Genomic DNA, 26,526 nt, shown 5'->3' with positions numbered 1-26,526 from the left:
TTACGATGACTATTTGTAGTAGAGAGAAGCCAGGGGTTACCTATGCATTCCACTTCATAAAATTATAGGATGATACGGCACAGGAGGAGCCATTTGGACCATCATGTTTCTTTGATGGAGCTATTCAATTAATCCCACTCCCCTGCCCTTTCCCCATAAATCCTGTCTTTAATGCCCCCAAGTCTTTATCCAATTCTCTTTTGAATGTTATAATTAAATCTGCTTCCACTGCTTTTTCAGAGAGTGTATTTCAGATCGCAACAACTCACTTTTTTTCTTAATGTTTCTTCATGTCTTCTCTGGTTCTTTTGGCAATCACCTTAAATTTGTGTCCTCAGATTAACAGTTTCTCTTGATCAAAGGCATTCATGATTTTGAAAACCTCCATCAATTCTTTGAACTATCTTCTAAAGCCCTGCACCACTTTAACAGTTTATGGTTTCCTGGCCTAATCCTCGGATTAAAACAGTGCACCTTTAAGACAGGGAGAGAAGTTTTGGATTTCTGGAGACAGTGTGCCACAGCTGCATTTTGTTACCCAGGCAACAGCAGGAGAGAGCAGTCACATGGTATAATGTGATTGTGTGTAAAACTGACCAAAAACGGTCTGAACCAGACTCGCCAGCAAAGCGTACTGAAAAGAGCTGTCCGTTCTCTCTCAGCAGAAATTCTACAAGGATCTATAGGCTGAATTAATCGCCTAAAGAGGAAATAACCCTTTAAAGAGACCATTTGGTATTGCTGAAGGATGCCGTTGATGCCTGCTGCAGCCGAAGAACTTGAATACCCATCAAAAACAGACTGCTTCATCAAATCTAATGGAGACTTCGAGTAGCCTTTGATCATTTTCATATTGGAATACCTCATCCATCAGGAACATAACCCACAAAGACTTACTTATTTATTCTTAAACAGCTAATTTTTAAAAACACCACTTTTTAAAACCAGTTAACTACTGTTATTTTTGAGTGCATGTGTGTGAATGGGGGAGTTAGATTAAAATAAATTATAAGATCTTTAGACATAGATTTATCTTAATAGTGTTTAAGATTTAGTTTGTAATAAATGTTAATTTGTTGCTGTCTAAGGATACCTGGTTTGGTCTGTTTTATTCTTGGGTTACTGGAGTGTTTGTTTAATTTGGCTGTTTTCCGATTGGGTGGAAAACTTTAATAACATGCTGCGACAGGACTGAATTGACAGTGCATTGCTCCCGCCTCAGTCGTAAAATCACCAAGGATGTCCGATCCTTTAACATCAGGGCAGCCTGAGCACCCCTCCCCCACCCCCCAAACATAGCTTCTTCCTTGAACAGTGCCTCCATCATTCCCCGTCCACCACTACCCTCCTCTGCCTAGTTGAATCTGTTTTGACATTGAACATTAACTCCTTTGACTCCATCACCTTCCTTCAAATAAAAGGTGTTGCTATGGTTGCCTTTTTGTGGGATATATGGAACATTCTTCATTCTCCTCCTACTCAGGCTGCCTCCCTCACCTTAAGCTGGAAAATTTCAACAACTTTGCTTCCGATTCCACCCTCACCTCACCTTCCCCTGGTCCGTCTCTGATTCTTCTCTTCAAAGAGCAGTGATCATAATACAGACCCCTGGGAATCACCACTGTGTGCCACCCTTCAGTTTGAAAAAGTTTGACTGTTTGGCATATACATCAGCTTTTTACTTTCACAGATGACAAGCTGGTGCAGAATTGGAAAATGATCAAGAAAACTAAATGTCAGGACAGCACATGGCATCTGCATCCTTTGGCTGTGTGGTCAATGCAAGAAATGTCAGCAATGGTCTGTCACTGGTCCAGCTGTTAGAATTGTACAAGTGTTCAGTGTAGAAGGAGGCCATTCAACCAATCGTGTCTGTGTTGGATCTTTGCTAGAGTAATCCAAAGCTAATCTCACTGTTCTTTCTTCCAAAGCCTTGTGTTGCTAATTGGTGTTTTACACTGTGATTCCTGGTGTTTGTAATTTGTATTTCTGTTTTATAGGTATGGCAGTAGTACCCCGCTTGCTGTTGAGTGCACTGCAGCCCTGATACAGTGCAAACTTCAAGATGAGACTAGGGAAACTGCATCTGGTGAACTGGTCCTCTCCTATGGGCTTGCCCTCGTCAGGTGATGTTTGTTTATGAACTTGTTTAGCATATTGAGATTCCCTTTACAAATGACTTTCTGTGTTTTTTCTGCCAGTTTTCTTCCCCCCCCCGCCCTTCCTCCTTTCCTGCAAACACTGTGTTTCCTTGCTGGGGTGCAGTTTCATTGGTCCCGGTAGCCACTTGGTAATTTGTCCAAATGTCCTGTCTGACTCTAGACAGAGAATGCTGGCAAACTATTTTACCACAGCAGGCACATGGCTAAGCCCGAGTCTGAAAACATCCTTGACTGATATTTGCATATATGTAATTCCCAGCAGGAGCTACTGGTTACTGATTGGGAAAGGCAATCTTGGCTGAGTCCTCCCTTCCCCAATTCTGTAGCTCACAAGCCCTCAGGCCAATTCTATTCCACAAGCTTCTGTCTTGACTAGGATCAGCTAACTCAGCTCAGACTGGGAATCAAACCTGGAGTGGTCTCTACATAGAAACATAGAAAAATAGGAGCAGGACTAGGTCATTCGGCCTTTGGAGCCTGCACCGCCATTCTATACGATCATGGCTGATTATCCAAACTCAGTGCCCTGTTCCTGCTTTCTCCCCGTATCCCTTGATCCCTTTAGCCCCAAGAATTATTTCTAACTCTTTTTAATGATTTGGCCTCAACTGCTTTCTGTGGTAGAGAGGTCCACAGGTTCAACACCCTCTAGGTGAAGAAATCCCTCCTCATCTCAGTCCTAAATGGCTTACCCCTTATCCTTAGACTGTGGCCTCTGGTCCTGGACTCCCCTGCCATTGGGAACATCCTTCCTAGTCTGTCCAGTCCTGTTAGAATTTTGTAGGTTTCTGTGAGGTCCCCTCTCATTCTTCTAAACTCTAGCGAATACAAGCCTAATCAACACAATCTCTCTTCATCAGTCAGTCCTGCCATCCCAGGAATCAGTCTGGTGAACCTTCGCTGTACTCCCTCCATAGCAAGAACATCCTTCCTCAGATAAGGAGACCAAAACTGCACACAATACTCCAGATGTGGTCTCACCAAGGCCTTGTATAATTGCAGCAAGACATCCTTGCTCCTGTTTTCGAATCCTCTCGCTGTGAAGACCAACATACCATTTGCCTTCTTAACTGCCTGCTGCACCTGCATGCTTACTTTCAGCGACTGGTGCACAAGGACACCCAGGTCTTGCTGCACCTCCCCCTTTTCCCATTCTATCGCCGTTCAGATAATTTACCTTTCTGTCACTCGCATTTATCCACATTATACTGCATCTGCCATGTATTTGCCCACTCACTCAACCTATCCAAATCACACTGGAGCTTCTCTGCATCCTCCTCACAGCTCTCACTCCCACCCAGCTTTGTGTCATCTGCAAACTTGGATATATTGTATTTAATTTATTTAATTCCCTCATCTATATCATTAATATATATTGTGAAAAGCTGGGATCCTAGCACTGATCTCTGCGGTACCCCACTAGTCACTGCCTGCCACTTGGAAAAAGATCCATTTATTCCTACTCTTTGTTTCCTGTCTGCCAGCCAGTTCTTTATCCATGTCAGTACCTTACCCTCAATTCCATGTGCTTTAATTTTGCATGCTAATCTCTTATGTGGGACCTTACGAAAGCCTTCTGAAAGTTCAAATACACGTATCCACTGGTTCTCCCATATCTATTCTACTAGTTACATCCTCAAAAAAATTCCTGTTGATTTGTCAAGCATGATTTCCCTTTCGTAAATCCATGTTGACTTTGTCCAATCATGTCGTTGTTTTCCAAGTGCTCTGCTATTACATCTTTTATAATGGACTCAAGCATTTTCCCCACTACTGATGTCAGGCTAATTCCCTGTTTTCTTTCTACTTTTTTAAAATGGTAGACACTGCTGCCACTGTGCGTCAGTGCTGGAGGGAGTGAATGTTTGTGAATGGGGTACCAATCAAGTGGGCTGCTTTGTCCTGGATGGTGTCGAGCTTCTTGAGTGTTGTTGGAGCTGCACCCATCCAGGCAAGTGGAGAGTATTCCATCACACTCCTGACTTGTGCCTTGTAGATGGTGGACAGGCTTTGGGGAGTCAGGAGGTGAGTTACTTGCTGCAGGATTCCTCGCCTCTGACCTGCTCTTGTAGCCACGGTGTTTATATGGCTACTCCAGTGCAGTTTCTGGTCAGTGGTAGCCCCTAGGATGTTAATAGTGGGGGATTCAGCGATGGTAATACCATTGAATGTCAAGGGGAAATGGTTAGATTCTCTCTTGTTGGAGATGGTCATTGCCTGGCACTTGTGTGGCATGTGTTTTCTTTTACTTACGTACAAGTACAGTGAAAACTGAACAGATGAACATGGGGTTGGGGAAGCATAATTATTAAAGTAAAGCCTACAATTTAGATGGGTTTTGAAGTGGCAATTTAAATACTAACTGATAACATCTGCATGATCAGTACAAGCATTGATCACTAAAGGTGGATTCTACTGTAGTTACTTAGTTTGTATTAATGTACTTGCAGTACAATTACTTCAACATTTGTTAAAGTATTCAGATAATCTTAGTGAATAGAATGGATAACAACATTGGATTCTGAACTCTTGGTAGGTTTGTTAATCTGATTACTGAAAGGAAGCAGAAAAATATCGCTGTGCCACTGCGACGTTTAGCAAATGAGGTGAGTAAAATATTAGTATATATACTTTTCAAAAAAATTGTATAATCTGCTCCTAATTCGTATGTTAATATAAACGAGATACAGTTTTGGCTCTTTCACCTACGTTTGATTTATTTAACTGGGGTACTACAGGCTAACCTCTATTGCTGGGTTAGGAAGGAAACAAAAATCAGCCGCAGTTTTAGTGACTCCAGTTTTAGTGACTCCTGCTTTAGTGTGGTGAGAATAGATTTTCTGGCATCGCCTTGATGGGATGAATGAGCTCCTTCTATGCCGTATATGACTATTTATGCTCAGTTCTAATGTCTTCCATAATTGAATAGCCTGCAAATGCTTACTGTGTACACTTCCATGAAGAATAGGTCTGGTGCGAAGGGAGAAACAAAATCTATAATAGGTCTTTGTCTTGAAAAATGAATGATTATACAGTGTTTCCAATGTAATGCTGATTGTTCCAGGATAAATGTCTGAGGCTATTGATCATTTGGTCAGTATGAGTCAATTGAATCTGGAGAATCAATTCTATAACAAAACACAGCATTGCTATGCTGCTGTTTAGTTTGTTTCCTCACCTATCTGCAATTTGGCACCTGGCCCACATGTGCTTTGCTTATTTAGAATTTAGAATTTTAGAACATTACAGCGCAGTACAGGCCCTTCGGCCCTCGATGTTGCACCGACCTGTGAAACCATCTGACCTACACTATTCCATTTTCATCCATGTGTCTATCCAATGTCCACTTAAATGCCCTTAAAGTTGGCGAATCTACTACTGCTGCAGGCAGGGCGTTCCACGCCCTTACTACTCTCTGAGTAAAGAAACTACCTCTCACATCTGTCCGATATCTATCACCCCTCAACTTGAAGCTATGTCCCCTCGTGTTTGCCATCACCATCCGAGGAAAAAGACGCTCACTATCCACCCTATCTAACCCTCTGATTATCTTATATGTCTCTATTAAGTCACCTCTCCTCCTCCTTCTCTCCAACGAAAACAACCTCAAGTCCCTCAGCCTTTCCTCGTAAGACCTTCCCTCCATACCAGGCAACATCCTAGTAAATCTCCTCTGCACCCTTTCCATAGCTTCCACATCCTTCCTATAATGCGGTGACCAGAACTGCACGCAATACTCCAGGTGCGGTCTCACCAGAGTTTTGTACAGCTGCAGCATGACCTCGTGGCTCCGAAACTCGACCCCCCTACTAATAAAAGCTAACACACCATATGCCTTCTTAACAGCCCTATTAACCTGGTTAGCAACCTTCAGGGATTTATGCACCTGGACACCAAGATCTCTCTGTTCATCTACAGTACCAAGAATCCTCCCATTAGCCCAGTACTCTGCATTCCTGTTACTCCTTCCAAAGTGAATCACCTCACACTTTTCCGCATTAAACTCCATTTGCCATCTCTCAGCCCAGCTCTGCAGCCTATCTATGTCTCTCTGTACCCGACAACATCCTTCGGCACTATCCACAACTCCACCGACCTTAGTGTCATCTGCAAATTTACTAACCCACCCTTCTACACCCTCTTCCAGGTCATTTATAAAAATGACAAACAGCAGTGGCCCCAAAACAGATCCTTGCGGTACACCACTAGTAACTAAACTCCAGGATGAACATTTGCCATCAACCACCACCCTCCGTCTTCTTTCAGCTAGCCAATTTCTGATCCAAAGCTCTAAATCACCTTCAACCCCATACTTGCGTATTTTCTGCAATAGCCTACCGTGGGGAACCTTATCAAACGCCTTACTGAAATCCATATACACCACATCCACTGCTTTACCCTCATCCACCTGTTTGGTCACCTTCTCGAAAAACTCAATAAGGTTTGTGAGGCACGACCTACCCGTCACAAAACCGTGCTGACTATCGCTAATGAACTTATTCTTTTCAAGATGATTATAAATCCTGTCTCTTATAACCTTTTCCAACATTTTACCCACAACCGAAGTAAGGCTCACAGGTCTATAATTACCAGGGCTGTCTCTACTCCCCTTCTTGAACAAGGGGACAACATTTGCAATCCTCCAGTCTTCCGGCACTATTCCTGTCGACAATGACGACATAAAGATCAAGGACAAAGGCTCTGCAATCTCCTCCCTAGCTTCCCAGAGAATCCTAGGATAAATCCCATCTGGCCCAGGGGACTTATCTATTTTCACACTTTCCAAAATTGCTATCACCTCCTCCTTGTGAACCTCAATCCCATCTAGCCTAGTAGCCTGAATCTCAGTATTCTCCTCGACAACATTTTCTTTCTCTACTGTAAATACTGACGCAAAATATTCATTTAACACTTCCCCTATCTCCTCTGATTCCACACACAACTTTCCACTACTATCCTTGATTGGCCCTAATCTAACTCTAGTCATTCTTTTATTCCTGATATACCTATAGAAAGCCTTAGGGTTTTCCCTGATCCGATCCACCAATGACTTCTCGTGTCCTCTCCTTGCTCTTCTTAGCTCTCCCTTTAGATCCTTCCTGGCTAGCTTGTAGCTCTCAAGCGCCCTAACTGAGCCTTCACGTCTCATCCTAACATAAGCCTTCTTCTTCCTCTTGACAAGCGCTTCAACTTCTTTAGTAAACCACGGCTCCCTCGCACGACAACTTCCTCCCTGCCTCACAGGTACATACTTATCAAGGACACGCAGTAGCTGCTCCTTGAATAAGCTCCACATTTCGATTGTTCCCATCCCCTGCAGTTTCCTTCCCCATCCTACGCATCCTAAATCTTGCCTAATCGCATCATAATTTCCTTTCCCCCAGTTATAATTCTTGCCCTGCGGTATATACCTGTCCCTGCCCATCGCTAAGGTAAACCTAACCGAATTGTGATCACTATCACCAAAGTGCTCACCTACATCTAAATCTAACACCTGGCCGGGTTCATTTCCCAGTACCAAATCCAATGTGGCATCGCCCCTGGTTGGCCTGTCTACATACTGTGTCAGAAAACCCTCCTGCACACACTGGACAAAAACTGACCCATCTAAAGTACTCGAACTATAGTATTTCCAGTCGATATTTGGAAAGTTAAAGTCCCCCATAACAACTACCCTGTTACTCTCACCCCTGTCGAGAATCATCTTCGCTATCCTTTCCTCTACATCTCTGGAACTATTCGGAGGTCTATAAAAGACTCCCAACAGGGTAACCTCACCTCTCCTGTTTCTAACCTCAGCCCATACTACCTCAGTAGCCGAGTCCTCAAACGTCCTTTCTGTCGCTGTAATACTCTCCTTGATTAACAATGCCACACCCCCCCCTCTTTTACCATCTTCTCTGTTCTTACTGAAACAGCTAAATCCCGGAATCTGCAACATCCATTCCTGCCCCTGCTCTACCCATGTCTCTGAAATGGCCACTACATCGAGATCCCAGGTACCAACCCATGCTGCAAGCTCACCCACCTTATTCCGGATGCTCCTGGCGTTGAAATAGACACACTTTAAACCAGGTTCTTGCTTGCCAGTGCCCTCTTGCGTCCTTGTAACCATATCCCTGACCTCACTACTCTCAACATCCTGTACACTGGCACTACAATTTAGGTTCCCATTCCCCTGCTGAATTAGTTTAAACCCCCCCGAAGAGCACTAGCAAACCTCCCCCCCAGGATATTGGTACCCCTCTGGTTCAGGTGAAGACCATCCTGTTTGTAGAGGTCCCACCTACCCCAGAAAGAGCCCCAATTATCCAGGAAACCAAAACCCTCCCTCCTGCACCATCCCTGCAGCCACGTGTTCAACTCCTCTCTCTCCCTATTCCTCGCTTTGCTATCACGTGGCACGGGCAACAACCCAGAGATAACAACTCTGTTTGTTCTCGCTCTAAGCTTCCACCCTAGCTCCCTAAATTTCTGTCTTAAATCCCCATCTCTCTTCCTACCTATGTCGTTGGTGCCTATGTGGACCACGACTTGGGGCTGCTCCCCCTCCCCATTAAGGATCCCAAAAACACGATCCAAGACATCACGAACCCTGGCACCTGGGAGGCAACATACCAACCGTGAGTCTCTCTCGTTCCCACAGAACCTCCTATCTGTTCCCCTAACTATGGAGTCCCCAATGACTAATGTTCTGCTCCTCTTCCCGCTTCCCTTCTGAGCAACAGGGACAGACTCTGTGCCAGATATCTGTACCCCATTGCTTACCCCTGGTAAGTCGTCCCCCGCAACAGTATCCAAAACGGTATACCTGTTGTTGAGGGAAACGGCCACAGGGGATCCCTGCACTGCCTGCTGGTTCCCTCTCCTTCCCCTGACGGTAACCCATCTACCTACTTCTTTTACCTGAGGTGTGACTACCTCCCCATAACTCCTCTCAATAACCTCCTCCGCCTCCCGAATGATCCGAAGTTCATCCAGCTCCAGCTCCAGTTCCCTAACGCGGTTCTCGAGGAGCTGGAGTTGGGTGCACTTCCCACAGATGCAGTCAGCAGGGACACTCTTGGCGACCCTTACCTCCCACATTCTGCAGGAGGAACATGCAACTGCCTTAACCTCCATTCCCACTATTCCAAATTCCCAACAAATCTACTGAAAAACCAAAAAAAAACAACAAGTCAAAACTTGTTAGGTTAGCAATCCAACGGACAGAACTTCCTAAATAAAAAGCTTACCTTATCAACACACCAGAGTCCTTTTTTTATGGTTAGAGGAGGAGGGTGGGTGGGAGACACTACACGTGCTGGTTCACCTCTATTTTCTCGTCCCTCTTTTCTCTCCCATGCCAACTTGTTACCTGGCCATTATACTCTCTGACAGGGCTTTGGTTCTGGCCTGCTGTTTAATGCCCTTTGTACCTATTGCCCACTTCTTGGCTTAATGTGAGTGATGGGGACATTAGTTTTTATTGAAAAAGTGTAGACCTGCATTGATGCATACTGTATGTGTTCACAATCTGTATGAACTTTCTGTGGAGGTCTATCTGTATTTGGCTGCATAGCTTGATGAGCATCTTTGCCAAATTCTATGAATGGAACTATGTTCAAAGTTGTCAAGTGATTGACCATGTTTAAAACAACTTGAGATTTATAACCTGTAACCCGTAATAAACTGTTGACAGAAAGGATAAAGTAATGACTACAATATTTGTCCACTCAGCATTCCACAGACATTTTGCACATTATTCCAAACATTAACCACAGTTGGGTAAAACATAAATTATTTAGGTGTAATGTATGAAGTGCGTGTGTGTGGTTGACATAGTTTCTCTGCTACGTCTTTTCTGTCTTGTGAATGGTTGGAGGAAAAAGTTCATTTTTTGAGTTTCACTCACTGGTTTCTTGCCAAAGCTAATTTGTTCTCCGCTACCAACTGCCTCCTTAAACTGCTAAATCTCCAAGGTAAAGATCATCTGCTTGGCTGTCTCTGCTGTCCAGCCCTCTTCCTTTTGCCCATCAAGGCAAGCATCTCCACCATAGCCCTGAATATCCATCTCTTCAGGTTTCTCATCCATTTTCTGCATGCCCTTTCTGGGCTTGTCTGGTCCAAGGATGTGGAGGATAATTGTAATGCTCAACTACTGCCTTGGCTGTAATTCATTTAACTTGCCATATAACCAGGGGTCGAACTTGGGACTTATTGATTTTTATGACTGCATACTACTTACCAGGCAATCAGGAGAGTGATTTAATGTATAGTTTTTGACTTAGTATGCCACTTTAAAAGTTTTAACAATATATATTTTTGGGAATTTAAAAAATAAAGTCTCCCCTTTAATTCTTTCCTGTGCTATTCTGCAGTCTCGTAATAGCCTCCAGGAGACTCCCATTTTGATTATCCCTTCTCTAGAAGATGTTACATTTCCATGTGAGATCAAGGACTTGGGAGTGAGGGATCAAACCTGCCATTGCACCCTGTGCTTCTATATTTGCTAATAGTGTGAGACTTGGCTTTGTAGAACGGGTGGTGCAATGGTTAGCTATTGGCCCTCCCTCTCTGTGGCTTGGGTTTGAATTCAGTCCTGACTGATGGGGTGAACTTATCTTCTGTCTGGTTAATAAAATTATTTTGGATAATCTCAGTATGGACCGAGAGCACACAATTTGTGAGTGACAAATGGAATTTGTTCCCAATTTAGCATTAATTTGGAGGCTAATGTGAAAATGACGTTCTCAGAAATACCAATTTTTTTTCTTTTAGATGAATATACCGGAGTGGATAGTAAATCTACGACATGAGCTGACTCATAGGAAACTCCCCACTCTAAAATGGTGCAGAAAAGGTAATAAAGTGCTCTCTGTTGCTAGAATAGAAACTGGTGAACTTGTTGCCTGTCTTGCCACCTTTTTTGCCTGCTTCGTCTTTTTGGCCTCACGCTTCATTATCACTGGTTCCTGTTGGAAGACAGTCGGATGTAGATCTGTGTTTTGTGCTGGCTTATGTTGCCTGTCCGAAGCAATAAAGTTAAATTCTGGTCGCTGTCAGGGCATGGCGTTCTGCTCTTTAACATTGTTCTGTCAGCGGTGAGTAATGCAAACCTAGAAACACAGAATGTCACCTCACAAAAGGTAGCTATTTGGTCCATCGTGCCTGTGCTGGTTCTTCTATCCAACTGGTCTTTCTCTACAGCACTGCAAATCTTTCCATTTCAAGTATTTATCCAATTCCCTTTTGCAGGTTACTATTGAACTTGCTTTCACCAGCATTTCTGGCATTACATCCCATATCATTATAGCTCACTGCGTCAAAGACTTTTTTCCTCACGTTACCTCTGGTTCTTTTGCCAATGACTTTTAAATGTCTGACTTCTGGTTACTCACCCCTCTGCCACTGAAAACCATTTCGCCTTATTTATTCTATACAAACTCTACTTCTTGTTCCATAGACTCGTTTTGATTGCCAAATTGGGCCAGAGAGGAATTTTCAACATTTTTTTTCCCCTCCTCCTGCCACCCCCTGCCCACCAAATTGGCCTTTTTAAAAAAACATCTTTTGTCTCTCCCTGGAGATCACTTGGGTTCAAGCGGGGTGAAGAATGTTTATATTGTGATGCTAGGTGTCATATTTGTATGGATGAGCTGGATGGACCAGAGGTCTTTACCTGTCCCATCATTGCTAATATGTTCATTTTGAAACACCAAGGATTAAGGGGAGATTTAAGAAGAACAATCGTAACTTCTTCGGACTATTCGCATAACTGAAGTCTTGCATTGTTGGTACTATTCTAGTAAATCTCCTTTGCACCCTCTCCAAGGCCTTGACATCCTTCCTAACATGTGGGGCTCAGAATTGGCCACAGTATGCTAGCTGAGGCCTAACTAGTTTTGAAAAGTTCAGCATAACTGCCATTTTTACTTAAGAACAGAATGATGAAAACATTCAGCAGGTCAGGCAATATCTGCAGAGGGAGAAACAAAGTTTAGGATCAATGACCTTTCATCAAAACTGGAAGAAATTACAGGATAAACATTTCATCAGCAAGTACATTTAACAGTGAAGGTGCATGAGATAGAGAAATGGAAATCCTGTCAGAGAAGCAAAACTTCTAAGTTGGGTGTTCCTGGGAGAGAGGTGGAAGTGAGTTAAGCACAAAAATAAAAGCAAACTACTGCGGATGCTGGAAATCTGAAATAAAAACAGAAAATGTTGGGAGCCCTCAGCAGGACAAGGCAGCATCTTGGAGCCAGCGAAACAGAGTTAACAGGGATGATTTTAACCACAAAAAAAAGGGTGGGTTGGAGCATTTTCTGGAGGGTGGAGGGGGCAGTCCTGCTTCCAGGAGGTTGTCCATTTATTTATTATTTTGAGGATGAATGCCGACTTCCTACTTGATCCTGGGGCTGCAGCCTCCTGGACAGTTCTCCACCCAACAGGGAGCCAAGCGTGACAGGCTGGCTTCCAGGCACAGAACTTGCTGGAAAAAAAATGCACACTGTGGAATTTTAAACCCCACCCCATTCACAGAACCTGGACCAGTGGATATTGGGTCCAATGTTTGTTTTTATTTCAGATTTCCAGCCCTGTATTTTGCTTCTGTTTCTGTCTGTTCTACTGTCTGTTTTTCAGAGTAGTGATCCTAGCCTCTATACAAAACCAGAAACTGAACCATTTATTTCACTATCACAAGTTCAGACTTCTGGTGTCACTGTACTAAGTTATGCCAGTAAAGCAGTTTTTTTTTTCACACATCAGCATTTTCTCCTCTACTCCTGAAGGCACGAGCTCATGCTGGGTTCCAGTTCCCTGATCCCTGCCAGCTTTGCAATAACTTCTCAAGTATTTATTCTTGAGAACCAAGATGGGGAATGCGGGCATTTTTTCATTTCTGAAGGGCATCGACCTTGATCCTGATCACCTCACAACAAGGCAAATGCATATTCTAGAGTGCAGAAATGGGAACCCTGTTTTTAACTTGTTTTTTAAAAATTGTCCTTTTTGCCTCTTACCCCTTGGTATTAAAGCTGTTATACCCCAGTTGCTGACTTGGTTTATTTTAAAATGCAGCATTCTTTCACTAAGTCCTTCATGAGTTATGTATTTTTCTAGAAACTGAATAATCAGGAGTGAGAATCCTGACTGATTTCTGCTGCTGCCCCCTGCCTAACCCAGGAAATGAAGCCAATTTTTAGGACCTACTATTGCTCTTCTTATGCTGTACTGAGTCCTAGGACTTGCTGGTCTGTGAGGCTAAGTTAGGTATTGCCTTTACTAATTAATTTATTACAGAAGCTAAGTACCAAATTTAAACCAAGGCAGAATATTTCTAAAGTTTCAATCTGAAATGCTGAGAAAGCTGCTGCCACAGCTTTTTTTTCACTGTAGCTGCAGTGTTAAATTTGAAGCAGTTACTCTTGTATTTTAGTAGGTGTGGGGGTATGTTGTTGTAAGTTCCAGAATCCATATTCCCACCACCAGCCACAATGCAATTTCTTTTTTTTTCCTCCGCCCTTACTAATTCTGGTCTTTGGGAGGGTTGTGGTGTCCTTACTGGTTTGCTGCCTGAGACCTGTCATCCCTGGGACTTCATAGGTCTATGAGACTCGGTCCCACATTTGGTGTACTGGCACCAAAACATTCTGTTGACATTGCACTCTATATAAAGCATTGTTGGGAATCTTCAAGTACTGAATGTGCGGGCTGTTTGATGATAGACTATTTCCAAGTATCATATTGGCAGGCTTTTTGACCTTTAGAAAGCGTTATAGCTGAGTCTGTCCTTGGAGTAGAAATTGGTGTTTGGTCTTGTGTCTGGTTTTAATTTTCCTGCCAATTGCCTCAAATAATATTCAGAAGTTCATTGTTCACTTTGTTTTGCCAGAAATAGTAGTAAACCTGAGGATTGGGAGGATTTTAGAATACAGCAAAGGAAGACCAAGAAACTGATAAGGGAGAATAGAATATGAATGTAAACTAGCAAAAAACAAAAATGGACTGTAAAAGCTTCTATAGGTATGTAAAAAGGAAACGTTTGGCGAAGACAAATGTGGGTCCATTACAGGCAGAGTCAGGAGAATTTATAATGGCGAATAGAGAAATGGCAGAGAAGCTAAATGTCTGTCTGTCTTCACTGAGGAAGATACAAGAAATCTCTCAGAATTAGAGATCCAAGGGACTAGGGAGAATGAGGAATTGAAGGAAATTAGTGTTAGTAAGAAGGTTGTATTGGAGAAATTAAAGGGGCTGAAGGTTGATAAGTCCCTGGGACCTGATATTCTACATCCCAGAGTGTTGAAAGAGGTAGCTATGGAGATAGTGGATGCATTGTTGACCATCTTCTAAAATTGTATAGATTCTGGAATGGTTCCTGCAGATTGGAAGGTACTAAATATCACACCATTATTTAAGAAGGGACGGAGAGAAAAAACAGGGAACTAGAGACCTGTTAGCCTTACATTAATCGTAGGAAAAATGTTAGAATCTATTCTAAAGGATGTGATAAATGGACAATTGGATAATAATGATCTGATTGGGTGTAGTCAACATGGATTTATGAATGGGAAATTATGTTTGATGAACCTGTTGGAGTTTTTTGAGGACGTTACTAACGGAATGGATTAAAGGGGAGTCAGTGGACGCAGTATACTTGGATTTTTAGAAGGCTTTTGATCAAGTCCCCTACAGGAGGTTGGTTAGCAAAATTAAAGCACATGGGGTAAGAGGTACTATACTGGCATGGATTAAGGATTGGTTAACAGGCAGAAAGCAGAGAGTAGGAATAAACGGGTCATGCTCGCATTTGCAGGCAGGCTGTGACTAGTGGAGTACCACAAGGATCAGTACTTGGGCCCCAGCTGTTCACAATATATACATCAATGATTTGGATGTGGGGACCAAATGTAATATTTCCAAGTTCGCTGATGACACAAAACTAGGTGGGAATGTGTGTTATGAGGAAGATGCAAAGCAGCTTCAAGGGGATTTGGACAGACTTAGTGAGTGGGCAAGAACGTGGCAGATGGAATATAATGTAGAAAAATGTGAGGTTATCCACTTTGGTAGGATGAACAGATGTGCAGAGTATTTCTTAAATGTAAGAGATTAGAAAATGTATATGTACAAAGGGACTTGCGTGTTCCCGTCAGTAAGTCACTGAAAGCTAACATGCAGGTGCAGCAAGCAATTAAGAAGGCTCATGGTATGTTAGCCTTTATCGTAAGAGGATTTAAGTACAAGAGTAATGAAGTCTTGCTTCCATTGTATAGAACCTTGGTTAGGTTGCACCTGGAGTACTGTGTGCAGTTTTGGTCCCCTTACCTTAGGAAGGATGTTATTGCCATAGAGGGAGTGAAACAAAGGTTCACCAGACTTGTTCCTGGGATGGCGGGACTGTCCTGTGAAGAGAGATTGGGGAAACTGGGCCTGTATTCTCTAGAGTTCCGAAGAATGAGAGGTGATCTCATTGAAACTTACAAAATACTTTAAAGGGATTGAGAGGGTAGATGCAGTTAAGATGTTTTCCCCTGGTTGGGGAGTCTAGAACCAGGGGACACAATTTCACAATGAGGGAGTAGTCACTTAGGACTGAGATGAGGAGAAATTTCTTTACTCAGAGGGTTGTCAGTCTTTGGAATACTCTACCCCAGAGGGCAGTGGAAGCTCAGTCATTGAGTATGTTTAAAGCAGAGATTGGTATTTAGAAATCTGTCAATGACATAAGGGAATATGAGGATAGTGTGGGGAAAAAGGCATTGAAGTGGATGATCAGTCATGATTGTATTGAATGGTGGAGCAGGCTCGATGGGCTGAATGGCCTACTCCTGTTTCTATGTTCCTATGTTTTGTTGTGTTTATATAGGGGAAAAAATCATGACTACCTCAAGACTTCTCTGGGTTTTTGAACTGCTTGTCCTTTTCTCATTGTTCAGTGGCATTAGGGTTTACATGCCACAAGAGATTAAATGTTCTGTGATATGCCAGTCTTGCTTTCAAACATAAAAATTGTGTATTATGCACTCTTCACTAAAATCTGTTGTTTTAGACTTGCAAGGAATGCTGCATTCTGGGTGTTATCCAGAGTGCTTACACAATTACATTGGTGCACTCTGGAAGATGTAAACTGCTACTCAGATGAATCTATTTATTCAGGGTTCATGACAGCTTACACAATAATTGCTGTGAAGAATCCCATAAATCCAATTCTTGGGCAACTGAAACAGGGACAGTCCTCTGGAAGGAAATGTGGAGCAGTTTAATGGTCATGTGACTTATTCTTGGAATTTTTTTTAGGGTACTGGAGAAAAAAATGACAGTTGCAAAACATAAAATGAGTTTTTTTTTGGTAGCTAATTCCAGACTGCTGATTCTTAATTTTTAAACCTCTTGTTACTACTTGATGGTTTCCTTATTTGCCTACTTTCTGATCTGCTCATATGTGATTGACAAATACTCTTCATGCTGTTACTCTCATGTGACATGGTACCTTGGGGGGAAATGCGTCTCCTGCCTAAACTTCTCTTCTCCTTTAATATTGTAAATATCTTTGAATTGAAATGAAATTAATTCAGTTTCAGAATCTTGATTTATATTGCAGTTCTGTTTACTGTTACCCAGAATGCCACCAAAGCAGCAAGTAAAGAAATACATAATTTTCATGAGAGCTCCTTTCTTTGATAGCTTAGTTAGGAAAGACATTGGTACACATACCAGAAGTTTCCTTGTTTGATTCCCTTCTGTACTGTTAACTGATCTCAGCCGAGCTGCTAAAGGGGAAGCAGTTTGCTTCAGTGATTGTGGTCAAGAAATATCAGCCAGGATTTCTTCTAATTGCTCCCATGGTGCAAAGTAGCTTGGCCTTCCATGAAAACTCATTGTATGGGCCCACACATGAAGAATGGTCACTTGGCAATATCAAATGACCTGAAGGAAAAGCAATCAAGACACTTAAAATTCAGGCTTAGGGTAACCTACTCGCTGACCTATCTCAGTTTCTCAGTCACTCTTCCAATCTTGGTCCTACATGGTGGAACTTAACATTACTGTGATTTTTCAATAACAAAATCAGCTTGTTTTGCAGCATATTGCAATTGGGCACTATTAAATGTTCCTTGTGTTAAAATGAGGGGGTCAAATCTTTATGCAGTAGGCCATTATCATGTTTGTGATGAAAGAGTTTTGCTGTGGACAGGAATCTACAGCTTACTAAATAAATACATTTTAAAATATTGGAAAGAAATTGCAAATCCTGACAATCTGAAATAAAAAGAGAAAATGTAGCTGGTCTGATTAGTAAGTTTGCGGACGACACAAAGGTTGGTGGAGTTGCGGATAGTGGTGAGGATTGTCAGAGGATACAGCAGGATATAGATCGGTTGGAGACTTGGGCGGAGAAATGGCAGATGGAGTTTAATCCGGACAAATGTGAGGTAATGCATTTTGGAAGATCTAATACAGGTAGGAAGTATACAGTAAATGGCAGAACCCTTAGGAGTATTGACAGGCAGAGAGATCTGGGTGTACAGGTCCACAGGTCATTGAAAGTGGCAACGCAGGTGGATAAGGTAGTCAAGAAGGCATACGGCATGCTTGCCTTCATCGGTCGGGGCATAGAGTATAAAAATTGGCAAGTCATGGTGCAGCTGTACAGAACCTTAGTTAGGCCACACTTAGAATATTGCATGCAATTCTGGTCGCCACACTACCAGAAGGACGTGGAGGCTTTGGAGAGGGTACAGAAGAGGTTTACCAGGATGTTGCCTGGTCTGGAGGGCATTAGCTATGAGGAGAGGTTGAATAAACTCGGACTGTTTTCACTGGAACAATGGAGGTGGGGGGGGCGGCGACCTGATAGAGCTTTACAAAGTTATGAGTGGCATGGACAGAGTGGATAGTCAGAAGCTTTTTCCCAGGGTGGAAGAGTCAGTTACTAGGGGACATAGGTTTAAGGTGCGAGGGGCAAAGTTTAGTGGGGATGTGCGAGGCAAGTTCTTTACACAGAGGGTGGTGAGTGCCTGGAGCTTGCTACCGGGGGAGGTGGTGGAAGCAGGTACGATAGCGACGTTTAAGAGGCATCTTGACAAATACATGAATAGAATGAGAATAGAGGGATACGGTCCCCGGAAGTGCAGAAGGTTTTAGTATAGACAGACATCAAGATCGGCGCAGGCTTGGCCTGTTCTTGTGCTGTACTGTTCTTTGTTCTTTGTTGTCAAAATTGCATAGAGGGTCTGTTAGCATCTATAATGCTTTGGTCTGTACGTTTTTATTGTCTGTGCTAGATTTTTAATTTGATACTGCTGTAATGTTAGATTCAGCTCACAAGGATTAGCTTGCAAGGCCACACAATATACTTTTCTAACTTGAAGCCAGTTGCCTGATTTGCATCTTGACATTTGTCATTTTGAATGTTAGTAATGAATCACTGTGTACCATCTTGAGCATTTCATGCCATGGTAATAGAATGGATCCAATGGGGATGGGGGGAATGGGGGGGGCGGGTAGGGAGAGGGATCTCAAAAGTGCCGCCATCAAAGCTTCTTAGTTTGCACGTTTCAGTAGCTTTAAGACAATAGCCTGGATTTTACTGGGGACTTCAGGACCCCAACATCTGAACCAAATGGTGGTCCTGAACCCGAATTTGTTGGCAGCGAGACCGGCTCAGCAATATTGTGGACGGCGGACTTCTCATTGGCTGCCTCCTGTTAAGGACCTTGAGCAGGGGCATTTGTTCAAAAGGTTAATGCAGAAGATATGGGCTCGTAGAGTTGTGGGTAATATATTGGTGTAGATAGAGGATTGGTTAATGGACAGGGAGCAAAGACTAGGGATTAATGGAGCATTTTTAAGTTGGCAAGCTGTAACTAATGGAGTGCTGCAAGGATCAGTGTAAATAGCTGAGGCCTCAACAATCTATATTAATGACTGAGACGAAGAGACTAAGATTAATATATCTAAGTTTGATGATACAAAACTAGGCAGGAATGTAAGCTGTGAGGAGAATACAGAGGCTGCAAAGAAATATAGACAGGTGAAGTAAGTGGGCTCCAAGGTGGTAGATGGAGTATAATGTGGGGAAGTGTGAGGTTATTCACTTTATAGAACAACAGAAAAGCAGAATATTTTTTTAAAAGCATGAAACTTGTAAACGATATTCAGAATGACTTGGGTGGACTCGTCCAAGGAACACAAAGTTAGCATGCAGGTACAACAAGCAAATGGCATGTTGCCCTTTATTGCAAGGGGATTGGAGTTCAAGAATAAGTGGGTCTTGCCACAATTGTACAGGGCTGGTGAGACCACACCCGTAATACTATGCAGTTTTGATCTCCATATGTGATGAAAGTATGAAATTAAAGTAAACTGTTGAATTAAGCTACAAAATGGACTCTTTGCTATCCAGCAACATGGAGGGAGAGTCAGGTGGTCCTCTCCTGTACTGCCAGTCAACATGTTTGCCTGTTGAAGATAGGACCGTTATTAATGTCTGGAATCGCCTTGAGGAGGCACATTGACACGTAAATGACTCCGATCATCAAAAATTGGGCTAGCAAAGGCTTTTGCAGTCAGACTGACTCTGAAGCCAAGGCCAAGATAATAGGTGTGAAATAACACCTATTTATCAAAAAGAACCACGTTCAGACGCCATTATGTAACAATGGTTCCCACATACTGGAACATTGTAGGAACGCCCCAGGGGAGAGCGTCTTGAGTTACCTGACCGAAACTCAGCCTGATGAGGGTTTTTCTTAAATTTCTCAGAGATAGAGACAAAGACATTCCAGCCAGAGATGCTGTGAGATTGATCCTGCTAGCAGCATCTTTAAACTACTGAAGCAGAGAGATTGCAGGGTGACCTTGAAAACTCCCCGTCTGAGAAATCGAACCAGGACTTCCACCACTAACTTCGGACAGAATTTTAGCCAAAGGAGTCTGCGATACTTAATCAATTCCAAGTTGACAAACATTCAGGGCTGCAACACTATTAAGTCCTCCCAGAAAACTAAGGTGGTTTCAAAGTGCATTCTCTTTACAACAATCAGGCCCTAATTGCATGATACCCTCTAGTCTCTATTTCTTCGTGTGTGTGAATGCGTGAGTGGGTGAGATAGCGAACATTTTCGGTAATGTTGAATAAATAGTTAACTTTTTTTTTAAAAAAATCTATGGGAAACCTGTCCTTTTGTCTGTTTAATAAACATTTGGACTAAAACACTACTTTTGCAAAAACACTATTTGCGATCAGTTGAGAGTTGAAAAGTAGAAGCCACCTGTACCACTTCCCACCTGTCCATAACAAAGGATATACCTGCCTTGGAGGCAGCGCAGCGAAGGCTCATTAGATTGGCTTCTGGGATAAGAGGATTGATCTACGATGAGAGGCTGAGTAAATTGGGTCTGTATTCTTTGGAGTTTAGAAGAATGAAAGATGATCTCATTGAAACATGCAAGAGTCTGAAGGGGCTAGACAGGGTAGACACTGAGGCTGTTTCCCTTGGCTGGTACACAATGCAGCCACTGTGCGTCGGTGGTGGAGGGAGTGAATGTTTAAGTTGGTGGATGGGGTGCCGATCAAGTGGACTGCTTTGTCGTGAATGATTTGGAGCTGCAGTCATCTAGGCAAGTGGAGAATATTTCATCACATTCCTGACTTGTGCCTTGTAGATGGCGGACATGCTTTGGGAAGTCAGGAGGTGAGTTAGTCACATTAGAATTCCCAGTATCTGACTGGTTCTTGTAGCCATGTTATTTATATGGCTGGTCCAGTTCAGTTTCTGGTCAATGGTAACCCCCAGGATGTTGAGAATGGAGGATTCAGCGATGGTAATGTTGTTGAATGTCAAGGGGAGATGGTTAAATTCTCTGTTGTTGGTGACTGTCGTTGCCTTGCGCTTGTGTGGCACGAATGTAGCTTGCCACTTATCAGCCCAAGCCTGGATGTTGTCCAGGGCTTGCTGTATATGGACGTGGACTGCTTCAGTATCTGAGGAGTTGTAAATGGTACTGAACATGTGCAATTATCAGCAAATATTCCCACTTCTGACCATATGATGGAGGGAAGATCATTGATGAAGCAGCTGAAGATGTTTGGGCCTAGGACACTACCCTGAGGAACTCCTTCAGTGATGTCCTGGGACTGAGATGATTTGGCTTCCAACATCCACAAGCACCTTCCTTTGTACTAGGTATGACACCAACCAGTGGAGAGTTTTCCCCCTGATTCCCATTGATGTCAATTTTGCCAGGTTTCTTGATACCATACTCAGTCAAATGCTGCCTTAATGTCAAGAGCAGTCACTCACCTCCCCTCTTGAGTTCAGCTCTTTTGTTTGGACCAAGGCTGCAATGAGGTCAGGACTTGAGTGGCCCTGGCGGAACTCAAACTGTGTATCAGTGAGCAGGTTATTGCTGTGTCAGTGTCACTTGATAACACTGTCAACTACACCTTCCATCTCTTTGATCAAGAGTGGACTGAGGATGGAAATTGGTTGGACTGGATTTGTCCAGCTTTTTGTGTACAGGACATACCTGGGCAATTTTCCACATTGTCTGGTAGATGCTAGTGTTGTAGCTGTATTGGAACAGCTTGGCTAGGGGCATGGCTAGTTCTGGAGCACAAGTCATCAGTACAATTGTCAGGATGTTGTCAGGGCCTCATAGCCTTTGCTGTATTCAGTGCTTTCATCTGTTCCTTGATATCGCGTGGAGTGAATCGAATTGGCTGAAGATTGGTATCTGTGATGCTGGGGACCTCAGGAGGAGGCCGAGGTGGATCATCCACTCTGCATGTCTGGCTGGCGATGGTTGCAAATGCTTCAGCCTTGTCTTTGGCCCTGATTTTGTACTGGGTTCCCCCATCATTGAGGATGGGGATATTTGTGGAGCCTCCTCTTCCTGTTCATTGTTTAATTGTCCGTACCATTCACGACTGGATATGACAGGACTGCAAAGCTTTGATCTGATCCGTTGGTTGTGCATTGCTTAACTCTGTCTATTGCATGCTACTTCCACTGTTTTGGCATGCAATTAGTCCTGTGTTGTAGCTTCGCCTCATTTTTTTTTTGGTATGCCTGGTGCTGCTGCTGCTGGCATGCCCTCCTACACTCTTCATTGAACCAGGATTGATCCCTTGGCTTGATGGTGTTATGACCAAGGTGGGAGTAATGCACTGTTAATTCAGTCCTATTACTCCACAGGTCACAGCATATCAAGAAAGTTTCTGACCTACCGAAGAATAGCCAAATTAGACACGCTCTATTTGTCCCCCAGAATAAAGCACACCAAACCAGGTTTCATTAAACACCAACAACATTAACTATTTATTAGAAAAGAAATAAGTCTTTAAACAATAATATAAATCTATATATGAAAATATATTTTTTAAACTCCTTATTTTCCTAGCCCTCATGCACACCCAGGCACAGATTCAAAAACCAGTTAACTGGGGAAAAGGATTTTTTGGTTTACAGCTGTTTCTTAAGAATAAAAAGGAAAAAATAATTGAGTTTATTGTGATCTGGCAGGATGTTTTTGGTATCGTGAGGTGTCCCAGATTTGAATAGTCAGATGTCACTCGAAGTCTCTCCAGGCAAGGTTGATGAACAGTCTGTGATGGGTAGGCATTCAAGGCAATTTGTCTGCAGCAGGCTTCACATAGGTCTTTCAGCAAGGGTGTATCAGCAGGACTGCTTGGATTTTAAAGCAGCAGTCTTAGCAGTAGGAACTTTCTTCAGATTTCAGGATCTCCCAAAACACAGGAGGCAATAGGAATCTGCTACCTCTGACAGAAAGGGGTTTCTTCTCTGAAAAGCAGTCTTCCTCTTCAGAGAGAAGTAACTTTCTTTTCTGGGTCTTTTCTCTCTCTCCAGGCAGGTCATAGCCAAATTTCAAAATGTCTGCTCTTTGTCCAACTCACTGGTTTTTAAAAGTCCAAAGTGGTGGAAAAACCTTTCTGAACATGGTCACATGTCCAGACACACTGTCTCCTCAGTCACTGAAAGGAGGTCAAAACCCCTTGCTGTTTCCTTGAAACTGCTTGCTTCTCTTATTCTTACATACAAAGTCAACATCCAAAAATTCAAACTATTTGCAGGTGTCCAAGCCTACTCAAAATTTTTTTTACAGTTTTTTTTTTAAACACACAGAAGTCAAAGATTTTAGTACAAAAATAAAACCTTTTGTAACAATGGTAATGGTAGAGTGAGGGATATCCTGGGCCATGAGGTTACAGATTGTGGTTGAATACAATTCTGCTGCTGCTGCTGATAGTCCACAGCACCTCATGGATGCCCTGATTTGAGCAGCTAGATCTCTTCTGAATCTATCCCATTTAGCACTGTGGTAGTGCCACACAACATGATGAAGGGTATCCTCAGTGTGAAGATGGGACTTCTTCGCAAGGACTATGCGGTGGTCACTCCTACCTACACTTTCATGAACAGATGCATCTTATTGGTTCCCTCACCACCTGCCACAGGACCAGTCTGGCAGATATGTCCTTGAGGTCTCTGCTAGCTCGGTCAGAAATGGTGCTGTCGAGCCACTCTTGGTGATGGACATTGAAGTTGCCCACCCAGAGTACATTCTGTGCCCTTGCACCCTCAGTGCTTCTTCCCAGTGATGTTCAACATGAAGGAGTACTGATTAATCAGCTGAGGGAGGGCAATAGGTGGTAATCAGTAGGGGGCTTCCTTGCCCATGTCTGACCTGATGCCATGAGACTTCATGGGGTCTGGAGTCGATGTTGAATACTCCAGGGCAGCTCTCTCCTGTCTGTATACCAGTGTGCCACAGCCTTTGCTGGGTCTGTCACATAATCACAGAATCGTTACAGAGCAGAAGGAGGCCATTCTGCTCATTATGTCCGCACTGGCTCTGTGAAAGAGCATTTCCCTCAGTTTCATTCCCCTGCCTTCTCCCCATAACCCTGTTTATGCTTCCTTTGCATATAACTGTCTAATTCCCTATTGAATGCTTCAGTTGAACCTGCCTCCACCACGTTCTCAGGCAGTGCATTCCAGACCTTCACTGTGTGAAAAAGTTTTTTCTCATGTCACTTTTGCTTCTCTTACCAAATACTTTAAATCTGTGCCCTCTTGTTCTCGATCCTTTCACAAGTGGGAAAAGTTTCTATCTGCTCTGTCCAGACCCCTCATGATTTTGAATATCTCTATCAAATCACCTCTCGGCCTTCTCTTCTCCAAGGAAAACAGTCCTAACTCCTCCAGTCTATCTTCATAATTGAAATTCCTCATCCCTGGAACCATTCTTGTGAATCTTTTCTGTACTCTTTCCAATGCCCTCACATATTTCCTCAAGTGCGGCGCCCAGAATTGGACGCAATACTCCAGCTGAGGCTGGAGTCTTATACAAGTTCAACATAACTTTCTTGCTTTTGTACTCTATTCCCCTATTAATAAGGCCCAGGATACTGTATGCTTTATTAACTGCTCTCTCAACCTGTCCTGCCGCCTTCAATGACTTATGCATATATACACCCAAGTCCCTCTGCTCCTGCACCCCTTTAGAATACTACCCTTTATTCTATATTGTCTCTCCATTTTCCTCTCTCCAAAATTAATCACTTCATATTTCTCTGCATTGAACTTCATCTGCCACCTGTCTACCCATTCCACCAACTTGTCCATATCCTTTTAAAGTTCTACACTATCCTCTTCACAGTTCACAATGCTTCCAAGTTTTGTATCATTTGCAAACTTTGAATTTGTGCCCTGTACACAAAGGTCCAGGGCATTAATGTATATTCATATGCCGGTGGAACAGGACATACGCAGGGCTGGTTATGGTGGTGACCGGGACATTGGTTGTAAGGTATGATTCTGTGAGTTTGACTATGTCAGGCTATTGCTTGACTAGTGTCATGTAGGCCCCCACCTGCCAAGAATGAGACACATTAATTTTGCCACATGGACATTAAATTTCAAATTGTTGCTGGGAAGGAGAGAAGGCCTGTTACAAGAGGTTGCCAGGCCCTGGCTGGAAAGACATTTTTTGCTTATTAACAGGCAGTGTTTTTAGACAAAGGACCATTCCCTGACACACACAATACACCGAGAACAGACTTGGTCAAACCAGTTAGTCACTTTGCTAGCCTGCTGGGCAGTCTGGGTTTTTTTTCTGAATTGTAGAGTTTGAACTGAAAGCCTGGAGAAAGCTATTTGCTTCTGGATTGAAAAGACCTCTCCTGGCTGGCTCGCTGCAGCCTCTGCTGTCTGCTCCCATTTCTTCCTCATGGAACTGAATCCACTGAAGACACATGAGCCCCAAGAGAAAAAAGTCTCCTACAGCGAACAAGGCTTAAGAAGAATACTGGGCCCCAAAGAAAAGCAAGATCAGCCTACAATCAAGAACTCTACAGTGAGCTCGAAGAACCGTAACAACAACTCTTCAGATATTGCCTCAAACCTTTTCACTTTATTTTTCTTCTCTTTTCTGTCTCTCTTTGCACGTGGGTATCGTGTATGCATGCTACCATGGGCATGTTGTGTATCCGTAGGCCTCAACCGAATTAGAGTTTAAGTTTTAATAAAATTCCACCTTTCTTTAAACCTAAGAAAGCCTGTTTGTGCTGGTTTCTTTGCCTTAGAATTGGAAAGCGGTGAACAAGCATTCACCAAGGCGGAGCTCAAAACTGTTAAAAATAAAGCCCTGTTGCAGTAAGACCAGGTGAAGGCTGAAAGGGAACTCTAGTCCTCTTTCTCACCTTGTCGTAACACTAGCCTGAGGGACAGCTCTCCCAATTTTGGCACAAGCCCCCAAATGTTTGTCAGGGGGTCTTTGCAGAGTTGATGCAAGGTGGTCTGTCCGGTTTTATTCCTTTTTTGAATTTTCTGTAGCAGTTTGGTAGAACTGGGTAGCGTGTTAGACCATTTTAGCGGGCAGTTAAGGGTCAACCACACTGCTGTGGGTCTGGTGTCACATGTAGGCCAGACCAGGTAAGAACGGCAGATTTCCTTCCCTAAAGGACATTCGTGAACCAGATGGGCTCTTATGGCAATCGATGACAGTTTCATGGTACCATTACTGAGAATAGCTTTCAATTCCAGCTTTTTACTAATTAGTTGAAATTTTGTTAATTAATTTAAATCTCACCAGCTGCCGTGGTAGGATTTGAACCCTTGTCCCCTGGGCATTAGCCTGGGCTCTGGATTAATCGTTCAGTGACATTACCACTATGCCACTGTCTGAGAATATCTAATGCAGAACGTAAAATTAACAGCATCTGTATGGGGAAAAGATGTTGACTTCAAGTGTAGACCCTTCATTTAAAAAAATTCTTCAAATTATTTGGTAATTCAAAGCAATAGCAAGCAGATGCCAGCAGAGGGCACTGCTCTGCTGTTGATGCTCT

At 43.1% G+C, this 26,526-nt stretch overlaps 1 protein-coding gene across 1 annotated transcript in view; it reads left to right on the top strand.

The window, feature by feature from the left end:
- Positions 1 to 26,526, top strand: part of las1l (LAS1 like ribosome biogenesis factor) — a 129,312-nt gene that overhangs the window by 5,882 nt on the left and 96,904 nt on the right. The window contains exons 2-4 of the mRNA XM_068047403.1: positions 2,001 to 2,126; positions 4,699 to 4,768; positions 10,923 to 11,004. Coding sequence (XP_067903504.1) covers positions 2,001 to 2,126; positions 4,699 to 4,768; positions 10,923 to 11,004 — 278 coding nt within the window. The remainder of the gene's footprint in view (positions 1 to 2,000; positions 2,127 to 4,698; positions 4,769 to 10,922; positions 11,005 to 26,526) is intronic.

This window comes from Heterodontus francisci, chromosome 15 (assembly GCF_036365525.1).
Source record: "Heterodontus francisci isolate sHetFra1 chromosome 15, sHetFra1.hap1, whole genome shotgun sequence".
Lineage (NCBI taxonomy): Eukaryota > Metazoa > Chordata > Chondrichthyes > Heterodontiformes > Heterodontidae > Heterodontus > Heterodontus francisci.
The sequence above is the reverse complement of the archived record's forward strand: the minus strand, read 5'-3'. Positions and strand labels throughout refer to the sequence as shown.